Source organism: Chionomys nivalis, chromosome 7 (genome assembly GCF_950005125.1).
Source record: "Chionomys nivalis chromosome 7, mChiNiv1.1, whole genome shotgun sequence".
In the NCBI taxonomy this organism is placed as follows: Eukaryota; Metazoa; Chordata; class Mammalia; order Rodentia; family Cricetidae; genus Chionomys; species Chionomys nivalis.
In genome coordinates, this window is record NC_080092.1 from 28,475,608 (window position 1) to 28,501,830 (window position 26,223).

Here is a 26,223-nt window from a genome sequence, read left to right on the forward strand (position 1 = left end):
CCCCTTAATTACACAGTGTATAACCCAGGAAAAGATGGCCGACTAGATGGCCAGCTCCTGGCTGTCTGCTGTTGCTTTCTTTGTTGTTCCCAGTACAGCGAAGAGCAGTTGGGATCCAGGTGTGGTAGTTCACACCGCAGTCCTAGCACTTGGGAGGTAAAGCCGGATGGTAAGTCTGAGGCTAGTCCTGGCCACACAGAAGACAGCTTGAACATTTGTTTCTGATGTTACTCTTAATGTGAAATAATGCTCTGAGCGCTTGAAGCACACACAGGTTCTTTTGGATAGCGTGTCTCTTGGGCCTCCCCAACTTCTGTGCACCGTGACAGTGCCTGGCCAGTGCTGTATGTAGTCTTAGCATTCACTCAGTGAGACTCTCCAGCTCCTGCGCCTGCTTCTGACTTTGCTTACAGTTGGATTCTGTTGAGGTTGTGGATATTGGTAAAAGGAAATTTCTTATTGCTGGCGTGGTGGACACTAGACGCAGGCAGATCTCTGTGAGTTCAAAGTCAGCCTGGTTGACATATGGTGTTCCAAGCCAGCCAGGGATATATAGTCAATCTTGTCTGCAGAAAAACCAAAAAAAAAAAAAAATAATAAAATTTATCATTTTGTGATTTCCTGGAAAATATCTTCTTTCTTCTGTTCCTTTACTTAGCTGCTTCCAGAGGAAAAATGCTGTCTTTAGTTAGTATTGAAAGTTGTTTCTAGCAGCAGAAAACCAGTCTTTTTTATCTCATATATCACATAAAAAGCCAGGCCTTCAGCCGGGAGGTGGTGGCACATGCTTTTAATCCCAGCACTCGGGAGGCAGAGGCAGGTAAATCTTTGTGAGTTCAAGGCCAGCCTGGTTTACAAGAGCTAGTTCCAAGACAAGCTCCAAAGCTACAGAGAAAGCTTTTCCTCAAAAACCAAAAAAAAAAAAAAAAGACGCCAGACCTTGAATTGATTGAATGCATGTCTCTTCTAGTAAGCACTTAAGTCTTGGAGTGGCTTCTCTGAGAGCGTGAAAAGTCTTTGGGTTTGTCCAAGTAGTCTTTTTGTTCTTGACTTTTTCTGCACCACTAAATTGCCGCTGGCAACTTTCCTTCCATGTGCATGCATCCTGTTTGGTTACCAGTGTGTAATTGCAGCTGATGAGTTCAGAAAGTTGAGTGAATTTGTAGACAAGATCGTAGTGGGCTGGTTCAGCTTCTGTGTTACAGTGGAGTGGAATAGCCTGTGTTTGCATTGACAGTCTTTGGTTTTTATTAATGGGTTTTGGATTTCTCAACAGCTTGAGCTGTTTTGTATGGTTTTACTTCTTTATCCATTCATTCATTTATTCATTCTGCAGCATTTGTGTTTGAACCCTGGGCTTCATGAGACCTGGGCCTTTGCTCAGACCTGTGTTCCGAGCTCCTACTACACATACTTTAAAATCGTTAAACCTGTACTGTAAAATTTAGCCATGAAGGATCTAGCAGGCAGTTCAGCAGATTATATTTAAGAACTTTCCCAAAGGACGCCTATGTCACCCCACCCTGTACCGGGTTCCGAGTGGAAGTCCCTTTTGCTGTCCTTTGGGTGTCTTGTTCTCGTCGCCCCCACCCTGCCTCCGTTCATATCAGTTCTCTTTCTTTACACTCATGTGATCTCACTAGATCCCAAGTTTGCTTTCTAAGTTAAATTTGGAGATGGAAATGGGTGGTTTCTGTTTGTGTCCATAATCCCCACCTCCTCACTGAGCTCCAGACCACACCAGTGCAGATCGTGGTGCTTGCCTTCCATCACTGATCTTTCCCTCCAGGGCTCTCCCGGGATTTCCACCACTCTGGCAGATCCTCACAGCTCAGAGCTGCTGACACACTTGGAGTTCTAAAGTGTAAGGTTTGGAAAATTAGAATTCTTTTTATGAAAATTACAGATTTCTTTCCCAGACCTTAAAATCCATTCAGTTACAGTGTTTCTAGTTTGGTACCAAAGAATGGGATTCTTTCAGCTAATTGGGCTGCAGAAGTCAGACTTGAGTTCCATTAGGGAAGCAGTGTTTTTAGAGGAGGTTGGTTGGTTTCTCAGTCAAGTAAGACAGCCTGTCTGTCTGTCTGTCTGTCCATTCTTCCTCTTTCACCTGTTTCTAAGAAGGTATCTCACTGTGTTGTTTCACTAGATGGCCGAAGTCTTGACCTCAAATGCTCACTCAACTTCATTCTGGAGCAGTCTAGAGTACAGCCTCCATGTCTTTAGTTTGCTTTGCATGTGTGTGCTCACTCTTCCAGCCTTGTTCTCTTCTCTCTCTCCCTTCAAGTCTCTACCGCTCCCCACTCCACCGCCTTTCTTTGTTGTTCGGTTGTTGGAAGTGTGACCTGTTATGCTGTCGTGGAACTAGCACTGTGCTTCTGTCTCCTGAGTGTTGGGACTGTAGGTGTACGCCACAGCGCCTAGCTTTACTTTCTATTCTTGTGAGACGTTGTTGTTGTCTCAGACTTTTCTAAAACTGAAGCACCATTGAGACAAAAATAAAATAGGATTCATTAAATGACTTTTGAAAACTTGAAAGATTTCCCTCCAACTTCTGTTTGTGAAGTGTGTCTTGTGTTTCCACTCCTTCTCCGCAGCAGGTTCAGGGGCTTCACGACGGCTGCCAGCCATCAGGTCTGTGACGTTCTCATGAAGAAACACATCTGAATCTGCATTCCTGACACAGTGATTGGCATTTGTTGCACCCTGCCATGCAAAGCTTGTGTGGCACTGCGAGATTCCTGTTTTCTCTTAAAAATAATGTTTTATGAGAAAGTCTTCAGAAGGAAGGACTGTGGGACCTTCCAAATTCAATATCCTTAGTTGTTTCTTTCTTCATTGTTTACACAGATGAAAGATATGATCCTGAACCCAAGTCCAAATGGGATGAAGAATGGGATAAAAACAAGAGCGCTTTTCCATTCAGTGATAAGTTAGGTGAGCTGAGCGATAAGATCGGAAGCACAATCGATGACACCATCAGCAAGTTCCGGAGGAAAGACCGGGAGGACTCTCCGGAACGCTGCAGGTGTGCCGCCTTCCCCGCCACTCACTGGAGGGCTGCGGGCTTATGCAGCTGTTTGGTTTGATTTTGTTGATTTCGAGGTGTTGATCTTATCTGAAGTTCAGCTTTTGGATTTTAACAGACTTTGTTAGATGAGTCTTTTTTTTCCTCCCTCCCTCCCTCCCTCCCTCCCTCCCTCCCTCCCTCCCTCCCTCCCTCCCTCTCTCCCTTCCTTTCTTTTTCTCTCCCCACCCCCAACAGGGTTTCTCTATGTAGCTTTGGTGGCTGTCCTAGAACTTGCTTTGTAGACTAGGCTGGCCTCAAACTCATAGCGATCTGCCTGTCTCTGCCTCCCAAGTGCTGGAATTACAGGCATGTGCCACCAGCTCCCCGCTTAGAGGACACTTGAAACTTGGTTATAAAGTACCGAAGGCAGCTGCATACCCCTCTCCTTCCCGAAGTTTCAAGATAATTGTGTTAATTTGATATATTTGTTAACTGAGAAACCAGTATGGATGTGCAGTGTGGCCAATGTGCGAATTTTTCCAGTCACATCTCACAGAGGAAGTCAACTCCTGGAAATGCCCCATGTCAAACAATGGGAACCGTTCACAATGCTGCTAGGCAGTCCCACACGAATACTAGGTCGGATAGAAGTACTGTAAGTGTTCACACTTCTTCCATACTGTCCACACCTGTGTTTCTATAGTGATCTGGTCCTGTCTTCTGCATTTTTCTTCAGGCATCTTAGTCTTGCCCTGTAGTTTTTTTATCCATGATAAAATTTTTATTCATAATTTTACACTTGGACAACATATGGTTCCATGATCTAAAATGTTAGAGAAATAACACTTAGAAACTGTTGTAGAGAAAGTTAAGGGCTGAAGTTGAACCACCTGAGATACTGCATTACCATCCCATACCCACGTGACCAGAAGAGTCCTGTGCAGTTGGCTCCTAGAGCTGTAATACAGCCTGGGTTTCTAAACATTCTATCAAACAGTAGAAGTAAAACCTGAGGCCCTCAGACTGTGTGGGCCTCTGTAAAATGAGGGTTTTTTGTTTTGTTTGCTTTTTTTTTTTTTTTTGTCGCTGTTCATTTGTTGTTTGCTTTTTTTTGTTTGTTTTTTAACTAAATACCATCTTTTTCCTACCCATAAATTCATAGTAGTTTGGTTTTAGGGTGTCATGGAAATGAAGTTCAAATAAAACCATAATCTGATTTTGAAATAGGTCGTTAAGGACTCTAAGAATGAGTGCTTTAGTGTATTTTCAGTGTCTTCCAGAGTCACTACATCTCTAGAATGCCCTTCTCAGCACTTGTAGGAACATGGTCTTTGAAGGGACAGAGTTTATGTCAGCAGTAGGAGCATATCTGCTTTCTCCCGGAGATCTGTGTGTTTCAATTCTAGCACTGAACTTTGAGAACCAGTGTCTGAGCACTCTCCTCTCTCCCCTTCCTCAAAAGTGTTTGGTCTGACCTGAAAAATATAGAAGCTGTATGTTTATATTTTGTAATTAAGCAATAAAGTAATGGGATGTATTTCAGGTTCTCATGGCACTCTTCTTCCTCCCTCCTGCTTGCACCCAGACCAGAAATTCAGTGGCTTCATAGTAGAGTAGACTCTTCATTCCCAACAAATGGAAATCCTGGTTTCCTGCTCTCTAGGGATTTTGATCAGTTGACTTGCAGTGTTAACATGAGTAAGATAGTTGTTTCAGCAATATTTTAAATATGGCCGAGTTTCTACAAAGCACAGCTGACAGGTAGGTAATGTGTGGTGTGACAGAGGAGCGAAATGCAGCAGTTACGAAAGACCTGGCTTTGTGCTTGTATTCATTCTCAGGTGACAGTTGATAGGGCCGACCATCGAAGTTTTACTCTCTGGTGTTTTCTTCCCTCCGAGACAGTCGCTGGTACCTCAAGCTGACTTCAAACTCATTCTACAGCCAGAGATGGCCTTCAGCTCCTGACTTTCCTCCCAGGTGTTGGGGTTACAAAGGTGCTCCACATACCTGACCTTAGCCAGTCTTTGTTATGTCCCTAGATTAGTGCATGAGAATTGCTAACACACTGAGTTCTTAAATAGAGCTGTGAAAAGCCTGTGTGGTCACAGCCTCAGACCCCAGCCTGGGAGGTAGAAACACGAAGATCAAGAGGTCCAGGTCATCTTTGCCTATATGGTAAGATAGAGACCATCTAAGACTACATGGCAATGTTTTTTCAGAAAGTTGGTAATGTTTAAAAGAAGACAAATGAATTGTAAACATTTGCACAGTATTTATCTACTAGTTAAGTTTTACATCTGTAACAAACAGGTAGTTTAGACATTCTTTTGCTCAGGCACATTTTTGAAAATAACTTCCCCCTTTGTAGGGGTGTTTTAGACTTAACTAGGAAATTGTGCGCATTCCTTCTTCCTCCCTAATACATACACATCATTATTCAACAACCTAAATAACATTGTGTTGATCCTGTCAAACAGTCAAAGTGTCGAATTTTGAAATTAGTGTATTTGATTCTTTCACTCAAACCACTAAGTACTCCATCTTACAATATTCCCAAGTTGTCTTATGTTGTTTCATTTTTAAATATCTTTTAGTGACAGCGATGAAGAAAAGAAAGCAAGAAGAGGCAGATCTCCCAAAGGTGAATTCAAAGACGAAGAGGAAACAGTGACGACGAAGCATATCCATATCACACAGGCCACAGAGACCACCACAACCCGGCACAAGCGCACAGCTAACCCTTCCAAAACCATTGATCTCGGAGCAGCAGCACATTACACAGGGGACAAAGCCAGCCCGGATCAGAACGCTTCAACCCACACACCTCAGTCTTCAGCGAAGGTGTGGACAACATGGATCTATACAGCATGTTTGCCTTATTCTCGTAAACTGCTTTCAGAATTCCTGCCTTAGTAAGCTGGGGCCTTTTAATCAGTCATATTATTTGCTCATCTGGCATGCCCTATTCATTCATTAATAGCAAGGGATCTCTTTGGGAGAAAAAACCTGTCCCAGGGCTGAATGACTTTTCCTGTGAGGTAGAAATGATACTGTCATTCACACAGGGAGGTTGTGACTCCCACTGTAGCCCATCTGTGTCCATCTCATACCACCAGCATCACCAGTCTCACCCACATTCAGGGAAAGCATGGGCATATTTGACAGTTAGGAGAAATGATAAAAGAACAGGCTGGTGCTGTACCATGGTTGGTGTGAAGTGCAGTGCTTTCCCATATTGAAATGCAGTATGAAGAAAAGTGAGTTAAAATTTACTTCTAATTTATTAGAACTTGGTTCAGTCATGCATGCCTGTAATTCCAACACTTGGGAAACTAAGGCAGTAGGATTGAGTTCAAGACTCCCCTGGGCTACATAGCAAGACCATCCATGTATTGTTGAGGCTAGAGAGATGGCGTATGCTTTTACTGGCCCACATCAGGCAGCTCAGAATCACCGTACAGTATTCCAACTCCAGAAGATCTGATCCCCCCAATTCTGAACTCCATGTCACCTACACTCGTGTGCATTAACATTCACACACATATATTTCCTTAATAAAATTTTAAGATGGGGGAACTGTTTGGGAAAAGAGACTTATGTGATAGAACTTCACGGTGATTATATAGGGAGTGATTGATGCTTGCTCTTCCTCTTTTCTTTTAGAATAATTTCTGTCAAAGTTGGGGGTTGGCGCTGGAGTTCTTTGTAAGCTCACTCACTGTTCTACTGTTTTAGCCCTCAGTGCTGAGCAGCAAGTCATCAGGGGACCTCGTTGACCTGTTTGATGGCAACAGCCAATCAGTGGGTAAGGCTCCTTCTTCCCACCAACTGCGGTTTCTGCTGTTTGCTTTCTAATGCTATGTGAAAGATGGAATAAAAGAATTATAGCCAGGTGTGGTAGCACACACCTTTAATCCCAGCACTTGGAAGGCAGAAGCAGGTGAATTTCTGTGATTTGAGGCCAACCTGGTCTACAGAGCAAGTTCCAGAACAGCCAGGACTATATAGAGAGATCCTGTCTCTTAAAAAACAATTAGCCAGGTCTTGTTATGTAGCCTGTAAGCACTGGTTCTTAGGAGGTTAAGGCAGGAAAGGTTACAGATTTAAGGCCAGCCTGGGCAACCTAAAGAGACCTCATTTCAAAATAAAATATAAAAAGGGGTTTGGGAATACAGCTCGTTGGCAGAGCACTTGCCAAGCATTTGGGTGACTTTGGACTGTCTCTCCAGTCCTGCAAAACATACTTCCGGATTTGCTAATATGACATTAATATGACTCGGTGCTGTTTGGAGAGAATTACATAACTGCGTGATGGGTGAAGATGATAATTTGGTAGTCTCTTCCCCTATTGTCTTCAGTGCCTGTGAGCTTTGTGAATGTGTCTCTGGGTTACCATTGCTGTTTTTATCTCATATGCATGCACCCATTTCTCAAAGCATTCTTTGAAAAGTAACTCGCTCTGTTTTGTACTTTTTTCTGATCTTTAGGTTTGGAGGGAGAAAAGACTTGTTTGTGGTAGTCACCAGTATTAGTGAATGTATGTCATCAGTCACTGTAACATGCTTTAACTTACAGGGCTTCCTCTCTGTTTGGCTTCCTCTCCATACTGCTTCCTCCTTCAGAGTTTAATATACTTAAGAAATTTTCCACCAAGATTTTGGAGGCTTTGTAGTTTGCATTTTTAAGCTCTACAAGTAATTTTGAAGATGTAAAAAATTACATGAAAATTAACATTTTAAAATTTCTTTTATAAAAAGATGTGTTACCCTGCACGTTTTCATGATTTTCTCTAAGCCTTCATTGTGATTGTCAAAGCAAATATGCCTTGTGTTCTTTACCTTCTTGTTCATCTGTCAGTGTGCATTTGCTGACCCAGACACTGGTTGGGTGCTTAAAATGGAATTCTTAGGCTCTGGAAAAGTCAAGTGGAGGAAGTAATCATTAGTCAAAGGGAGGTAATTGACTGTTGTTACCTAGTTATAAACATGCTGGTGCTTTGGAGGAAAGGGGCATTATATGAATATGCATCCCCATCAAGCATGTTGTAAGAGGTCTGTGGCCCAGGCGGAATGCATGTGCCTATAATTACAGTTCTTAGCAGGCAGAGTTGGGGGTGGGGGTCACCTGGCCTGAGGAGTTCCAGAGCAACCTGGGCAACATACACAGAGCTGTCAGGAGAAGAAAGAGAAGGGAGACATCACATTGAACAAAAAGGACCAAGCCTTTCTCATCAATGAGACTGAGGATGTCTTCATTGTGATCTCCAGCATGTGCTATATTTTGAGTAACTCCTAAAAAATTGAATCCAAGTAAATTAATGCTGTAGAATTGCACTTGATGATTGTAGTCTTAATAAACTACTGTACTCCAAGTAAAAACAGCTCAAAACTAGAGCTTTTTAAAGATTAGCTTTTCTAAGGCTGTTTAAAGTTCATTACATTAAAATGAAGATCAGCAGGATTGGGTGTGACTAGTGTGTAGAGTGCAGCTGTTTACAAATAGTGTGTAAGTGTAATAATTCTCAGAAGCAAAGTTGTTTTTAAACTTGCTTGTTTGCTTTAAGCATAGGTCCATGATGTAAATTACTTTTCACTGATAGATTAGTACATGTGATTAATATAGAACCCCCAGTTATTCTCTCTTCTTTCTTGCCTACTGTCATAAAATTACTGACCTAGGAATAAACTTGCAAGATATCTAGTTTGACCCAGTTCTGAGATTCTTCATTTCCCTTCCAGTCTCTTCTATAACTGTCCCAAAGTTACTGTGACTTGGTGAGACTGCAGTGCTCTCAGTGGTAAATGCTGCCTTGTTTAACAACAGATGTGCTGTCTTTGTATCTTTAAGATTTGAACTATTTTATGGACTTGTGGTTAGCATACAGCCATCTAATGTGGATACAGTGTTAGGGAGTATCAACTATTTTGGACTTCCTGGCATGAAATATTGAAAGGTCCCTTTTGTGCTTCTGTGGAACAAAGAAGAATGAACTAGGAAGGTCAGCTGTGTGGATGTGACTTCCTCTGTGATCCCAAGATTGCTTTGAGCAGAAAAAAACCTTTGTGTGGTTTTTCTTCTCTGGTATAAATGGTAGACTAATTGTATATGAACAACAGTTAATACTAGTACAATAACTGGGGAAGGGTTTAAATGAAATCTGGAAGGTTTCTTGCCCTTAAAATTTATCTTAATATTATCTCAAAAGCAGCTGAACGTGGTTTGACATCAGAATTACTTTTTAATTATTTCGTTTGAAATAGTATATTTAACTATAGGTCTTAATTGAAGTTCTGCCACAGAAGGAAGTTAGATTTAAATCTTAGCACTTGCACATGAGAGTGTGTAAGGATATGCCAGATGTCCTGTATTCATCACAGGGCTTCCATGCCAGTAATCCAGCTGCAGACGGTGAGGCAAGCAGATGAACATCTGTACCACTCATCAGATGAGTGTCTCCACCAGCCACACTCAGGTTCTCTGTGCTTCTTCCTGCTTCCTCCTGTCTTCCGTTCCTCCTCGTGTGGGTGTGTGATTACATCTTCATATTTTACATTTACAGAGTGTCTGCTAAAATCACTATGGACCATCTGACCAAATTTAAAACTGCACATGCAAAACCTAGGCTGTCGGCTTGCTCTTGAGATTGTTTTGATAACTGTCCTGTTGTGATCTTCCATTGCAGGCTCCTAGAGTGATGGTTCAGTGCCTCCTACATAACAGCTCATTTTTAAGGGAGCATTTTCCTAAGATGATGCCAGAAAATAGGTATTAAAATTAGAAACTAAGCCAACTAGAAACAATGCTAAAATCATTTCATTTCTCTTTTAGAATGGGTCCACCCTGTAGGCCTTGTGTCTCTGATTAAGAGTTTAGGTCTTGTCTTGTTGCTCTATAAGATGTGTTTCTCTTGGGAGTGGAGAGAAATATGTCACCAGTACCTAGAACAGCCGTGTTAATAGGTCTTGGTATAGCCTAAATTCCTTTTGTCAAGTAAAAAACAAAACAACATGTGTTAAGTCCAAATTTCTCATTGCCATTTGACCCTAACTGCATTCTATGTGACTTGGAAGCGCTGTGGGCAGTCTAAGCACATCATTGTGCATTGGATGGAAGCTATCTTTAAGTTGGGTTACTCAAAGTTATTGTTAGGGAATTTTTCACTGATGGGGATGATGATTGTGCCCACTTTTTAAATGTGGGAAACAACTGATTTGCACCAAATTAAATATATAAAGGTAGCTGTCAACATTTTTGGTGACTGTTCTTTGTAAAATGCTTTTAAGATGAGGCTTTGCCGTCCAGCCCAGACTGGCTGCACACCTGACCCTTCTACATTGGCCTCCCAGGTGTGCACATTGCCTCCCCAGTGTTCTTTGTGCGTGTTCAGTCAGATGGACGTTAGCATTTATTATGTGGCCAAGCTGTGAGACCTGATAGTGAGGATAGCTTGTCTGCTGTCCTGCTGTGATTTACACCAAGTTTTTTAACTTAATGATCTCTGTTTTCTGTACTTCAGGTTTCTTAGCTTGTCTGACGTTTTCATAAATTCTTCTGTTCCAAACACAGGACATGTACACCTTTCGGAATCTTTGTTTTATGAGTAATCACATTTCGTTTTGAGTACTGGGTTCGAACACATTATATTTTATAGGCCAGTTGTGACTATGCCTACTGGTGGTCTAGGCTTCTTTTTCTCTCTAGTGTAGGTATTTATTCTTAATGATTATTTAAAAGTTCTTTTTCATCAGTCACTTAACTTTATATATATTAAAACTCTTCAGTTTTTAGTGCATTGAATTCAACTATTTAATTTTTCATTTGTAGTTTAGGCATTGTCTGTCCATGTTTTTTCTTGTTCCCAGTATTGCTTTGGAAAATTCATGTTCCCAGATGGTGGTTGTAAATAACCTCCGTGCTGCCCTGGAAAGGCAGAAGGATATGATTCATTTATGATGACAGCTCTCATGTGGGAATCTGCAGTGGTCTTCCTCATATAGCACTCTTAGAGAGAGTCTTCCCTGTATTTCCTTAGAGATGATATGGGAGGTGCTGGAGCATGGGCACTTGTGCTGTTAGAGCATCACCGTGTTTCTCCCTTTTCTGAGAAGCTTGCCCCTGAAGAAACGGGTTTGTAATTTCTCAAACACTTCTTACAGTTAAAGGCGGTTTTGTGTTGCATCAGAAAAGGGCAGATCCATGCTATAGAGCATGCATGCCCATTCTCACTGCTCCTTCCTCAGGTCATGTAGAAACCAAGCCACACGTGAGTGGGTAGACTGGGTAGGAGTTGCCGTGTACATTTGATGTGTATAGTTTTCGTGTAGATGGGAGAAGGGAAAGAACTGACACACTGAAATACCACATTCATGAAAAGCTTCTTAAAATCTGTGCTCTTCACCGCTTTTATCTGCAGCGTGGGTTTTTCTCTGAACTTTAGACTAGTTCAGATTTGATGGTCTGTGCTTAGCATAAAAATTACTGGTGTTTTATTCACTGCCTGCATGAAGCAAATTAAAATGATCTGTTTTGAAATCCCTTACTGCTAATAGAAGTTGTCATCCTGTTAGCAGTATACTTTGATCAAAATGTTGAACATGAAGGAACATGGAAAACAAACTTGAATATTAAGCTCCAATGTTTGCAACATTCATTTCCCTGCTAACTTTTAATATGTGCTTGTCTGTTGTATGCACATTTATCTCACTGTTCTTTGTGCTCATAGCATTTTATCTTGTCCCATATACCTGTAAGGAAAAAAACAAAACAAAAGTACTTTGATACTGTCCTTTGGATGAGTGTTAATATAGCCATGGGCACGGTTGTGTTGGTAGGAGTGCAGAGCCTGTGGTTGGCACTAGCTGGCTGCTGTACAGATGTATCTGTAGTGCGTCTAATGGTGCGCAGTGTGGAGAGGGAAGGAGGAAGCAGTTACACCTGCTGATAGTTGGCTGCAGTAAATGGACCTTCAAAAGAAAGAGCAACACACATGTACCAGAAACTGATTCTTCCCTTTATTGTGCTGGCCATCTTAGAAGGGGCGGGGTTATACTTTAATTAACCCAGCTGAGGATAGCAGATGGGACAGAATGTCTCGCAGCGATAAAGCAATTCAGAAATGGCACCAGATGTTGGAAGCTGTCCCTGGTGGTGTTTGAGTGCCGCCCAGATGTTGCAGTCCTACCTGGCTAGTTTCTAAGCACTGCAGGCTAAGCAGCTGTGATGTAACCTATGTAATGTTCACATAACACTAAAAGCACTGTAACTGAGCTGCTGCTCTAGACTTCTAAGGTTCTGACTCTTAAGAAGTAAAACCTTAAGGACAAAAATAAAGACAGCAGCTTAAAGTTTTAGATCTTAAAAATAAATCCCTGATCTTTGTAGTATTGTACCAATTGTGAAGGAGATTGACCCAGTGGCTGTGATTTTGCCATTTTAAAAACATCAGCTTAGCAGTTGTAGCAAGGGTTGACAGGATGGCTCAAATTACACAAGCAGATCCTGACCTTTAACCTCTGCTTGTGTGCCAGAGCATGTGTCATGAGACACACATACACACAATAAAAATAATAAGTAAATAGTAGCAAAAAGCTGATTTTCCCCCATGTGTTAAAAAAAAAAAAGAAAAGGCATTTAATCTTTTGTGAAGTGAGCAAGAGAGAAAAGGCAGCATTATCACGCTGAGTTTTCTCCCATTGTCTGTTCAATGGGAGAAAACTTAAAGTTTTTCCCCAAGTTTTTGTTTTAAAACATAAAACTGTAAGCCAGGTGGTTGTGGCAAGTGCCTTTAATCCCAGCACTAGGGAGGCAAAGGCAAGCTGATCTCTGAGTTCAAGGCCAACCTGGTCTACAAAGTGAGTTCCAGGTTAACCCAGGGCTCCACAGAAAATTCCTGACATGGGAGAAAAAAAGCAACAACCAAACAAAAGCCAACAACAACAACATTGAAATTGGAAGCAGGAGAGATGACTCAGCGGTTTAGCTCATGCGCTGCCCTTGCAGGGGACCCAAGTTCAGTTCCCAGCATCCACACCACGACCTCCTGCAACTCCAATTCCAAGGAGATCTGATGCCAACACCCTCCCCAGTGTGTGTGTCTGGTTTTTTGTTTCATGGTTTGCTCTGTATCGGTTTTGAAAGAGGATATACAGTCAGTTGTTTTTTCTGGTTTTAATCTAACATGGAATTTTCACTTGGTGGTGGTGGAAATACATCTGATAGTAAAAATGTAAAATTCCATCTGAAGGTCCACAGCTTCAGAATGACTGTTCTAACTATATAGAAGTCCATTGAGATGTATGGACTTTGGGTCTGGTTAATTTCAGTGTGTGTGGTGGGGGAGGGAGGGATAAAGTTTTAACAGATTGGGATGTCAAAGAGTCAAGGAGTCCAAGAACCTTGGCTGGGAGAACCACAGGCAAGCAGGCCAGCTTGTCTGGTGAGCATGGACCTCTCCTGTGGCATATTTTTGTGTGTTGCCTGAAAAGGATTCCTGAAATTGTTTGTAATTGTTCAAAACGTCCCCATTTTTGCCTTCTAGGAGGATCCACTGACTTATTTGGGGGATTTGCTGACTTCAGCTCAGCTGCTGCATCAGGCAATTTCCCTTCCCAAGGTATGAGATGATTTGACTGTCCACAACCAGAAGTTGTAGAAAGTTATCAGAAAAGTTGACATGCATACACACAGCTATTAATCAGCATTTTCAATCCCTATGGTATTTATCATTCTCAATTCCCAATCATTTTATCCACAAGATAAATTGGTTCAGTGTCTTAGGTGTGCTAGATCAGTTAACTTAGTTGCATACGACTCAAAATAAGCCAGCAAACCCCACCTATATCAATAACATACTCTTTAGTCCTCCAGGGATGAGTGTAAGTACATGGGTCTCATTTTAGAGCAAAAGCACAATAATTAGTGTTTCCCTTAGTTGGCTTGGTTTTCCAGGAATGAAAATGGGCAGCTTTCTGAAGCTAAGGATAAACACCACCTACCATGGTTCCTTATATAGATGGTTATATCTCTAGAGATCTGGAGAGTGCAGACTAAGGTCCTTTTGTCTTTTTCCTCAGGGTGTGAAGGCATTGTGGTATTTCTTTCATAGAATCTGGGTGGCCCACAGTGTGAGAGAGCACTTAACAATAGCTATAAGGATCAGAGGCATGAGGGCCAGGGGAGAAATGTATGTAACTGAGTCAGTGTTACTCTCCAGATCACGTAGACTCTGTTGCTGTTATAATAACCTGGGTTGTTCTTTATACTGAATGATACCTAATGTAAGTTCAGGGAGTGGTTAGGAAGAAAAGCACATAACTTTGAGGATAGTTTGCATTATTTTGACAACCTCCTTCTATAGATTCCAAGTGTTTCCCCCCAAACTAGAGTTGTTCTGTGATTGATTAACTGCTTCCTTCTGGAAGTATGGCACACCTTCCCAAGGCTGATGTGCTATAGGCGCATCAAAGTAGAAGGTAAACATGGCCTACTTGTACAGGCTCCCTGGGTAATCCTTGACTTTATTTTGTATATATGAAGTTGTCTAGTATGCAAATAACTTGAATATGTTAGTTCAGCCTTCTCATACATCTCCATCCATATATGTGTGATTAATATAGTCTGATCACCACCACACAGGGGCTGAACCCACAACAGTGATTAATCATTTCTGAACAGTGTCTGCACCGTTTGAAATCTTGTCCTTGCATGATTAATCATCCCGATGGCTGAGTTTTCAGATGGAGCAGCATGCTTTGCCCATTTCCACTCATATTCTGCTTAATGGGATCCTGCAAATGGAAAATTAGGATAAAGTCTATGTTCATTCAGCAGCCTTATTTAAATGGTTTTAAAATATCTAATAATCAAGAAGGAATTGTAAAAATGACTAATACAGTGTCTTGTAAAGATTAACAGATGGTTATAGTAAAACCCTGGATAAAGAATAGCAGCCCCGCTCTTACCTGAAACTGTCAGCACAGTGTGGGGTTTCTCTCTTGAGGGTGCTGCATGTTACTACAGTCATAAAGGAGTGCAAGCTTCAAGACATCATGTGACTGGTGTCTTCATGAGACAGTGCTGCTGTGGAGGTGACCTTTCAGGCTGGACACGTATTCCCAGACCGTAGAGACCGAGGAGCTTTGCACTTACAATTCCAGATGATGGTCCAGAAATGGCGTTTCTTTACTTTCTGCTTTTTCAGCTGCCACTGACTCCTATTCGTGCGGATGTCCCTCCCTAAAGGACAGGTGTATTTACTTGGAATCATGTGTAGCCTAGTCAAACTAATGTTTAACTATGACTTCCTTGGGTAGTCAGTATATTACAGATAGTTATGCAGCTTTTCCAGAAGCCAGATGCAGCATTTCTGTGCAGTACACTCATTTGAATTGTCCGAAGTAATAATTTTGATGCCGCATGTGCCCTTACTCCATCTTTACAGTGTAGATTTGAAAGTCGGGTCTAGAGGAGCTAGCTGATTAGTTGCTTTTTAATAGTTTGCCTCTGGAACATATGAGCTCTTACTGGTGACTTTCTCTTTTTTGGTTTTTCGAGACAGGGTTTCTCTGTGGTTTTGGAGCCTGTCCTGGAACTAGCTCTTGTAGACCAGGCTGACCTCAAACTCACAGAGATCCGCCTGCCTCTGCCTCCCAAGTGCTGGGATTAAAGGCGTGCGCCACCACCGCCCGGCTACTGGTGACTTTCTAAAGCTAGCTTGAAGCGTTAGCTTCCCATCACTGTGAGAGGACAGAGGACATGTGAGAAGTCTTCTTTGGCTCCCAGCTTCAGAGGCTCTGGCGTCAGCTGGTTCTTGCTTCTGGGCCTGTGGTAGAATGGCTGCTGTTCTCAGAGTGAAAGCGGAGAGGCTGCCAGAACAGGGCTGTGACAAAATATACCCTTCAGAGGCACACCCTTCCTCCAGCCGGGCCCCACCTCCTGATCACCTACTCTGCGTGAACTCATCACTAAAATGGCCCATTGATAAACTTAACACAGTCATCATCCAGTTGCCTCTTAGTGGCACAAACTACAGACTAAGCCTTCAGTATATACCCCTTCAGACTGCATCAATTCAGACATGAGTTCCCCTTGCTGTTCATTGACATCCACTAAGCAGTCAGCATGCTGGAGCGGCAGTCTAGGTGGTAGCACCTGTGGAGTCCATGAAAACAAAAGGAGAGGGAGAACTTCTAACGGAAATGTATTAAATACCCACACTTTGTTTTATTAGCTTTTTATCTTTCATGATTTCTGTTTGTTCTTAATAAATTTTATATCATGAACTTGGGGTTTTGGCAATTACACAGCTATAATTTACAACTGGATTTCTCTTTGAACCTTCTAAATGATGAGCAAAATTGAACTCTGTGGAGTTGTCCTCACTCCCAGCAGGAAGTTAATCAGTAGAGAATTTCCTCCCTTTTTGAGTCCCACGTGTTTAACTGATGCAGACTTGGTTGGAGTCATTTCATGGTGCTTTTTGTGTATCATGAACAGACCTGCCAAGAGGTAGGTTTTACTTTGAGAGTTCTAGCTCTTTTCTTTGCCACCATGTTAACAGTCTTGTAATATTCATGAGGAAGGATAATGTCCAGATGGAGATGCGACCCACAGATGCTAACCTGCGTGGACTCCTATCAACTTCAGTTAGCTGCGGTTCATAGAGTTTGCATTTCTCTGTGCACTTCAGAGTGCATCTTACTCTGCCTTCTTTCTGTCTTGATAACAGCAACAAGTGGGAATGGAGACTTTGGTGACTGGAGTGCCTTCAACCAAGCCCCATCAGGCCCCGTTGCTTCCGGTAGTGAGCTCTTTGGCAGCGCCCCACAGCCTGCAGTAGAACTCATCAGTGGCTCACAGCCAGCTTTAGGCCCACCTCCTGCTGCCTCAAACTCCTCAGACCTGTTTGATCTTATGGGCTCATCCCAGGCAACCATGACATCTTCCCAGAGTATGAATTTCTCTCTGATGAGCACTAATACTGTGGGGCTCGGTTTGCCTATGTCAAGATCACAGGTAAGTTGTCTGCTTCCCTTGGGGATTGTTATTACACCTGCTAAGATGATGGGTTAGTGTAAGACAATAGGGAACCCTCCTTCCCATAGTCTACTGTGGACCTAAACACCATTAGGTGGCACGTGACTGCACAACAGAGATGGGGTTGTGCCCGTTTTGTAGGTTGTGCTAATCACCCACTGTGTCTTGGTAGAGTCAGGTGTGTTCTAGAGGGCAAGGCCGCCTTACCTACATAAGTCCCTAAAATACCAAGCATGGTAGCTAGCACAAGGAGACATGCTGAAATCTGTTGGGTCACAAAATTGTTTGGGGGAGCAGATACATTTTTTGACCCATGGAAAATAATCAATAAGTTCAGGTTCTGTCTTATCCAAGTTTCTCTGTGCATCATTGCTCATGTAGAAAAGCATTGTCTCAGTGATGAATGTTCCCCCCATTCTGGGCCTGTTGTCAACCTTCATTTTCATAAAGGTAAACTATGGGAGTTTTTAAATTCACATTTTAGGAATTAAGTACAAATTGCTTAACAGTAGAATTTTGAATGGACAGAGGTGAAAGAGTGTCTGAGTTGTACTTGGGACTTGTTAGTTTTGGCTGAGTTACTGATGTGTTTCTGATACTAATCACTTGTTTTAACGTATAGATCCTCATCTTTGGGGTTTGGGATGAAGGAGGGGAAGAAAGAAGCAGAAAGGTGATTGTGAGAGGGCCAGTGGCTTTCTTTCAGCCTCTGTTGTCCTCCTTTGACCCTTTGCCTTGGTAGTTCTTTTCTACCATCCTTTCCTTGTTTCTGTCCCTTTATAAATTTATCTTTAGTAGCCACCATACACCTCTGCTTCTTTCTCCTGAGTTTTTCCTTTGTGAGTCCATTCATGAATGAGTGCCACTGGAGGCGCTCACTCGAGGCAGTTAGAGGTGCACAGAGCTGGGAAACACCAGTCAGGGCCTGTGCAGTGGACTTGCTGCTTGATGGCTTGGGCTTTATAACATGAGCAGACCGGCCTGCACTGTTTGTAAGGCTGCATTTCCACCTGTCCACCTTAGGTTGTGCTAATCTGGCAGGTGGTTCTTTGCTGCTACTCAGGTACTGCCCTTTGGAGTCTACTCAGTCTGTTTTCCTGGGGGTCGGGGCCTATAGTAACCTCAAGTTGGTAATTGCCCTGGGTGTTTTTTACAGATAGTACCTTCTAGAGAACTGGGCATTGCTATCCGGGAGAATACCCAGGGTCTTCGGAGGGCTCCATTTAGGAAGTTTCTCAGGGCACTGAAGTATTAATTTGCTAGTATGTGATGAAGGTGTCGTCTTGATTCCTAGATTGGACTTTTCTTTTCCAGCCTCTGCAGAACGTTAGTGCAGTGCTGCAGAAGCCTAACCCTCTCTATAATCAGAATGCAGATATGGTCCAGAAGTCGGCCAGCAAAACCCTGCCCTCTACTTGGTCTGACCCCAGCGTCAACATCAGCCTAGACAACTTACTACCTGGTATGCAGCCTTCCAAGCCCCAGCAGCCATCGCTTAACACAATGATTCAGCAACAGAGTAAGTTACCTCAAATGCCCATCTGTGTTTCAGATCTTCTGTATTCAAATATAGATGACGTACACTGAGGACACTTGGGATATATGTGAAGATAACCATATTCACCTAAGATTTTCTGCTTAGTGTTCAGTTGGTACCCCTCCTCCTAGCACACCAACTCTGTGTTGTGCTTCTGGTATGATAAGATTTATGAGTTCTAAGGCTCTGGTCTTCTAAAATAAAAATACTTCTGAGAGCAGTGCATGCCACTAATCCCAGCACATGAGAGGCTTTTGAGTTACTAGGACTGCCTGAACTACATAGGAGACTGTGTAGAAACCCAAGCACCGAGTCAGAGCTCACTGGTACAGCTTTTGTTCCATAGTGATCCAAAGTAGGAAGTTGGGTTTTGTTTGTTTTTTCAGAATTACTGTACAGCTGTTTTTGTAAACAGTGATGAAGAAACAAAGCCATCTGAACTCCCCAGCTCAGGGCCCCTGTCTCATGGTTGTTGTCCTCTCTCTTTCAGTGTGCTGAGTGATAATGTGGATATATGTACTGTTTTCTTTCTTGGTATTTGCATTTAACAACATTAATATGATGGTTTATCCTCTGTTGAGCATTTTCAGAGAAAAATGATCTTTAGATTTTCCCCTCGTACCATCGCACAGCTCCCTGTTGGTCATTTAAATTGTTTCCAACTCTTTTTTAACCATAAAAATTTTGCATACATCCTGTACATCTGCTTTTTCCTTCATATAATATTTTGCGTCAACAAATATAAACTTTTTTAAGGATTTTGGTAGACACTGCTTTTGACAGTTTGTTAGGAAGGATTCAACAATATTTTGGAGTCATGTTTTGTCTCTAGGAGACTAAAGCAACATCTGCTGAATATTTGTTGAATGTAACCAGGACAAATTAATCGACTTCTCTTCTTGGGTTTAGAAGTATTGTCAGTCAGGAAAATGTGTCTTATTTTTCTGCTCTGTGAATCTTAAGAATTCACTTCTGTTGAAGTTACCTTTCTCCTTTCTCCTGGTAGATATGCAACAGCCTCTGAATGTGATGACGCAAAGCTTTGGAGCTGTGAACCTCAGTTCTCCGTCAAACATGCTTCCTGTCCGGCCACAAACTAACCCTCTGATGGGGGGACCCATGCCTATGAACATGCCCGGTGTGATGACGGGCACCATGGGGATGGCCCCTCTGGGAAACGCCCCAGTGATGAGCCAGGGCATGGTGGGCATGAACATGAACATGGGGCTGTCAGCCACGGGGATGGGCTTGGCAGGCCCAGTGGGGATGGGCGTGCCCAACATGGCCATGCCTTCTGGAACTGTGCAGCCCAAGCAAGATGCCTTTGCAAACTTTGCCAACTTTAGCAAATAAAAGATCATAAAGAAGCAAGTGGAAGAAGAATGTGTAGCTGCAAGTAGGTGATGCTGGGATGGAAAGTGCTAAGCAGTTCCCTTTTCTTTTATCAGTTAATTAAATAACCCACATAAAGAACCAAAAAGTCTGAGGCATAAAGTGAAGTGTCTGGTACTTCAGAAGCAACACAAACCCACTTCAGACGAGGCAGTCAGGATCGATTTCCCCAGTGAAGATGCCCAACTCATGGTGAGGAGACCGCAAAGGCCTTTCCGAGTCGGAGAGCGCATGTCACAGGATAGTCCGTGGGAGGACTGGCACAGGGCTGAGGAAATGTGCTTCTCTCTAACTTTATACTTTGCTTTTCCTGAGGAACTTGATTTTTCTGTCCCTCAGTCGCCTTGTCACAATTGGGTCTGTTCCTTTACTACCACTCTCGAGTCCATATACGAAATCATTAAAGTTGGATGATCAGTTTTTTATAAAAATATATATTTTTGTCCAAAAAAAGGCATACATATGTGATTATGGCTAAATCAAAGGTAGCTAGATGTATATACCTTTGCCGAGGTCCCAGCAACACTGCTGACAGGCCATCTGAGTTCTTACAGGATTGAACCCTGTGTCCACAGCTGGCATAGCTGTGAGCTTCACCCATGTCTCCTTCTATAACTGCCCCGTGCAGAACTGGGAAAACGTTTTTTTTTCAGGACTGCACGCACTGCGGTTTCCTTTAAAAGCTGGAGAAGGAAGACCTTTTGTGTCGTTTGTCTGCAGCAGTTGGTGGCTGCACTTTGCAGTGATTGACTTGGCAAGGCTGCCTTCTGTGCACCTCCCCGTAGCCATCATTCAAGTCAGAAACAGTCAGAAGAGAAAAATATTTATTTTTATCTTTTTTGGTGTCTTTTCAAAAAATTGAAAGGTAAAAATGCATTAAAACCTTAAGTTAAATATAAATTTTAGGACTCAGCCATGTTCACGTTTAGATTTTATACAGTATTTGTTTTGTTTGGGTTTCGAGTGTCTATATTACGGCATTAGCAATATGGTTCCAATAGAAGTTCGATATATATTATTAAAGGAGACCTGTAGCAGTCAGAGATTTTATTGATTTAATGACAAATAAAGGAAGTTAATTAAATTTTTTGTTTTCCTGCTGTGATTCTGCATTAAGCTCACGTGAAAATCATGATGCTAGAGTTTGGAATGCAAAATTAAATGTTTCAGCCTCAAGCTGGGAATATTTTTTAAAATAAATACTATAAGTATCGAATTATTACCTCCCCACTTATGTTGAAAATTTTTTTATTCAATTGATACAACTTTGTTTCCATTGTATTCATGATGTTCTGTTATATATAACATTAAAATGTTCATTAAAATCAACGTGGAACCGCCTCTTCCCTCACTCCACTAGACGCAAGGCCATTTGGGGAAAAATAATTATAATTTGGGCAAAGTAATTTTTATAAATAATTTAAAATTATTTAATGACTTCTCTATTCTTTGCTATCAGGCTCTGCTGTCAGGAATTAAACATGAAGCGGCAGAGACGCCCTGGCCCGCTCCGCTCTCGCTAATGTCCCATCTACAACATTTCTAATTAGGCAGAAATCCATGTACCTCAGCTAAGTGGGCAGGAAAAGTGATTCATTTGCTGAATAAGAGATGAGAGAGGGTGTAATTAGCTGACTGTGGTTTTTAATCTTTCAACAATTCTGTGTGTTTAAATTAGTTTCAAAGAATGGGAGCTTTCAAATGTTGTTACTTCAAAGCGGTCCAGCCACCTCTGCTGGCAGTGGGCTAGGCTGTCTTCATTTATGCTTGAACCCTGTAATCTTAGTTTATTTTTAATTGAGAAGTATGTCTTCACTTTCTCAAATATATATAGTTTTTAAGGGAAGTAAATGTTTTATACCTGAGTGTGTTTTTGCTGTTGTTGGGTTTTGGTTTTTCTGGTAGCATTTATCTCAAGACATTTTTTCCAGCCCTTGCTTTTCTTTGTTGTTTCTCTGAGGACACGAAGGACCCCGTCCCCTTTCTCACTGGACCTCAACACTTAGTTTGCCATCTCCAAAGTGGTTTTTGTTTCAAAACCCACCACAGAAAAAGACTTAAGTGCTCCCTCGGTCAGGGCCTGTCCAGTTCTCTTGCCTTTTGAGATAGTCTCCCTGCATAGCAAAGCCCGCCTCGAACTTGTTAGCTTCCTGAGGCAAGGATTACAGGTATGTGCCACCAGGCCAGCAAGGGCCTGTTTACTGTAGGGTTTGTCTGTTGGGATCTCTTTATTCTCTAAGTTGTATAATGGGGAAGCTACCTAGCACCGGATTCACCGACAGTTCGGGTCCATTTCTGTGATTTCCCCTAGCTCTGTTTTCCCTTCTCTCATAGCTTCAAGAGCCATAAACTTGGAGCCTGTGAGATGGCTCGGTGTGTAAAGGCACTTGCCGCCAGGACCCACGTGGTGGGAGGAGAGAACCAAGTCCCACACTTGTCCTCTGCCTCTGCCTTACTTATGCACAGGTGCTTAGACACCAACTCCATTTCAGCCTGTTGCTCTTTGCTGTTTTGCCCTTTCTTGTGATGTCTCTTAATTGATACAGTAGAATTCCAAAGTTCCTAAAAGTCAAGTCATTGAGAAAGCCAGGTGGCTGTCTTAGGAGTGGTTTCTGTAGTGACCGAGAATTGTGCTGCCTGCGTCAACTTAACAGCACTCTAAATGCTTTTAACTGTCAAGGGAATTATCACCAACTCCACATGTATTTACCGTGGACATGGAGGTGTCTGGGAGAGAGCTGTTTAGTGTGCTTTTTGTCTAAGATCTGCACAATATTTACAGCTTGTTTATTTACTTTTGAGGCGAAGTTGCATGTACCCCAGGCTGACCTCCAACTCACTATGTAGCCCAGGATAACCTTGAGGAAGTGCTCATCCTCTCAACCTCCTCCAAGCTAGCATCACAGTGCGTTCCACCACACTAGCCCTGCTTTTTATGAGCTGTAGAGATCTCAAATCTATTAACTGATTGATTTTGCTCCTTTGAGATCCAGGTGAGTGATTACATTTAAAAGTCAAAGGGAGAAAATAAGATCCTTCAAGGCTATAGGTGAGGAACTGGCCTGCAGCCGACTCCGAAGTATAGCTTTCCAGAAGCATTGAAGTCCTGATGGGCAAAAGTGGACTTTATTTTTCGAAGTAGCTCATAATATGAGACCTTTTCCTTTTCTTTTTTTTCTTATTTTTTTTTTTTAGCTTACGTCTTGAAAGTATAATTTAAATACCCCAGGCACATGTGTTTCCTAGTTTATAATGAGATAAGGTTGTATATGAAGCATTGTGGTTCCAAGATCCCTGTGTAACAAACCATAAGAAGGAAGACCTCAAGAGCCTTTTCATCTGTGGATGCTGCAGTCGCTCACCAGCAGTAAATTCTGAGCTCTGGGACAGCACCTTGTCCACTCAGTTCCCTTCATTCTCCCGGCTGATCGGATACTATTTCCTTACCATAAAGAATGGGCAAGACAAAAAGGGGGGGGGGGTCTAAAAGAGTTGTCTCCCAAGTAAAGACGGTTGTGATGCAGTCACCCAGCTGAGTCTCCACTATAAAGATGGTTGTGATACACAGTCACCCAGTTGCTGATGGGCTTGTAATGGAAAGGCAATGCCACCCGGAATCCTCATCTCGGCTTCTTTTGGAAACTAGTTTGTAGTGTAGATACAGAATTCCTTTTTTCATGACTAGAACATTAAAAATGTGGTGTCCTAGATCATAACCTGTAGATTTTATTAAATACTTTTCTTAAGATCTTACTAAGTTGCCTAGTCTTAATGAACTCACTTTGTAGCTGAGGCAGGCCTTGAGCCTGCAGTCCTCCTGCCGAAGCCCTGAAAGCAGCAGGGATTACAGGCCTGGTTTGTTTTTTTTTTGAGACTGGATGCCTTGGTAAATTGTCCAGGCTGGCCCTAAATTCATGATCCTTTCCATTTACCCCCCAGCCCTAGGCTGGGATTACAGGCTATTGACACCACACCCAGCTTTTTTTTTTTTTTTAATTGTTTTGGTATTTTGGAGGTAAGTGGTGCAGGTATAGACCAGGTTAGGCTTGCTTCTTCCTCACAGGTGCTAGGATTAAAGGTGTGTATCACCATGCCCAGGTTTTTTCTTTTTTTAAGTGGCAACTGGCTAGTGGACTAGGTCCCAGTGATTGTATTTTCCCCGTGGTGTTTTTACTTTTTCAGTTAACCAAAAATTTAAGAAGCCCAAATCTTCTGAACTGGGAAATAAGATTGCAGTATTGTAAGGTTCTGCCAAAGCACAAAATCACCCAGTGTTTCTTAGGTGCGCTTATTCAGACTTAACCACGCGCCTTCCGTCTGCCCTACCTCAAGTCCTCTGCCGTGTCGTTGCAGCACAGCCACCAGACAACCAGGGGATGTGCGGACAAGGCTTCAGTGTGACGAAGGGAGGTCAGGGTAATGTTCTTAGAGAAGAGCCATGGAGAAACAGAAAGCCTGTGGTGACTAGGGACCTCCTCTGAGGCGCAAGACTGTGCTGGAGAATTGAGTGAGAAGGAGGCAGCTATGCTCGGTGAGAAGAGAGACTGGTCCTGGAGACAGCAGGTGCCAGGTGAGTGTGGACAGATGGACTTAGCAAGCATTCCACTCCTTAGGAGTTCCTCACAGGACTCTCAACCTGGACTATTATGAAGCACCCCCACCTCCACCTTTCAGGTTGACAATGGGCTGGGGATGGAGCTCAGTGACGGAAGTGCTTGGCTAATGCACAAAGCCCTGGTCCACATAAACAGGGAGGGGGGCACTGAAGACAAGAGTCCATTGTCATCAGTGGCCACATACAAGTTCAAAGCCAGTTTGGACTGAACACATGAAGCACGGTCTAACAAAAGAGAGAAGCTTCACTTGGCCTTTAAAAGACCAGTGGAGGGGTTGGGAATTTAGCTCAGTGGTAGAGCAGGCAAGTGCAAGGCCCTAGGTTTGGTCCTCAGCTTCGAAGGAAAAAAAAAAGACCAGTGAAAATTTGTATGGTGTGCTTCAATATTTGCTGTTAAACAACAAATGCATTGACAGTTAATTGTGTGTGAAGGGTGAGTCCAAGGGGCCACTATAAAAGCCAGTTGAGTATTTCAGATGGTAATGTTCATGTATCTATTATGGTCAAAGGGTGTGTTCACAGTTATTTCTTCTCTGATTGGCACAACAGCCCCAAGATAAGACAGCAAGGCACTTATTAGCTCTTCTGTACTGACTGGAGAGACCATAGACTTTAGGGAAGAGGCCATGACTTCCAGGCCCTGGAATTCCCATTCCATTTCATTCCACCCTCCTTCGTCACTTGTTTATTAGTATTGCAGGCCTTACACAGGCCACAGGTAACTGTCCTCTTTCTCTTGATCCCCAAACGCTCCACATACAATATACAACTGATTATATTTGCCTAATGGAAATGTGTCTGTCTGTCTGTCTGTACACATACATGTGCAGCATGCATGTTGTCACAGCATACTTGTAGAAGTCAACTTGAGAGAGTCAGTTCTTTCTCTTGACCATGTGAGTTCTGGGAATCCAACTCGGGTTGTTAGGCTTGGCAGCAAGTACCTTTCCCCACAGAGCTATCTCACCAGACCTTAACGAGTATTTTTAAGTAAATGGGATATTTGTATCGCCTATTTGCATTTCCTATAGGTCGGCAGTGGAAGATAAGCCTCGCAGCAAATAAAACCCTACACGCTCTAATAGAAGGAAAGCTTTTTTGTGTATTTCCAGAAATGAACATGTCTCTTATACACACACACACATAGAACATCAACCAAATCTAGAAAGCAGAAAAACCCGGCAGAGTCAGAGCAAGTTAACACAGAGGTACCTCAAATGGTCAAAAGGGAGGTCATGAATAAGCTGTAGGCAGAAGGTGGGTGAGACCGGGTGGCCGCATGAAGGGATCCGTTTCAAAAAGCATAGTGGTTTCAAAAGCATGTGTATGCTCATGTGACTCTAACTCTCGAGAAACAGAATGGAGAGGCCCTGCCACCAAAATAAACTAGATAAGGATTTCTATAGGTAAGGTTCTTCTTGTGTTTTTCGAGATGGTTTCTCTTTGTAGGCCTGACTATCCTGGAACTCACTTTGTAGACCAGGCTAGCCTCAAACTCAGAGATCCACCTGTCTCTGCACTCAAGCACTGTGATTAAAGGCATGTGCCACCACTGCCTAGCTAGTAAGGATGTTCTTAAGGGCATGTTTGAATGGTCATTGTTAAGGGCTTTGAAGGCTGTTCAGACAACAC

The 26,223-nt window shown here is 42.6% G+C and overlaps 1 protein-coding gene across 2 annotated transcripts in view; it reads left to right on the top strand.

Annotated features, from left to right (window-relative positions):
- Clint1 (clathrin interactor 1) overlaps positions 1–21,634 on the top strand; it is a 58,377-nt gene extending 36,743 nt beyond the window's left edge. The window contains exons 6-12 of one of the 2 annotated variants that reach the window (XM_057775873.1): positions 2,851–3,028; positions 5,608–5,854; positions 6,749–6,818; positions 13,551–13,625; positions 16,740–17,026; positions 18,362–18,566; positions 19,591–21,634. In XM_057775873.1, the coding sequence (XP_057631856.1) occupies positions 2,851–3,028; positions 5,608–5,854; positions 6,749–6,818; positions 13,551–13,625; positions 16,740–17,026; positions 18,362–18,566; positions 19,591–19,937 (1,409 nt within the window). In that variant the 3' untranslated portion in view covers positions 19,938–21,634. The remainder of the gene's footprint in view (positions 1–2,850; positions 3,029–5,607; positions 5,855–6,748; positions 6,819–13,550; positions 13,626–16,739; positions 17,027–18,361; positions 18,567–19,590) is intronic. The other variant, XM_057775875.1, reaches the window with a different exon arrangement.
- Positions 21,635–26,223: the final 4,589 nt, after the last annotated feature.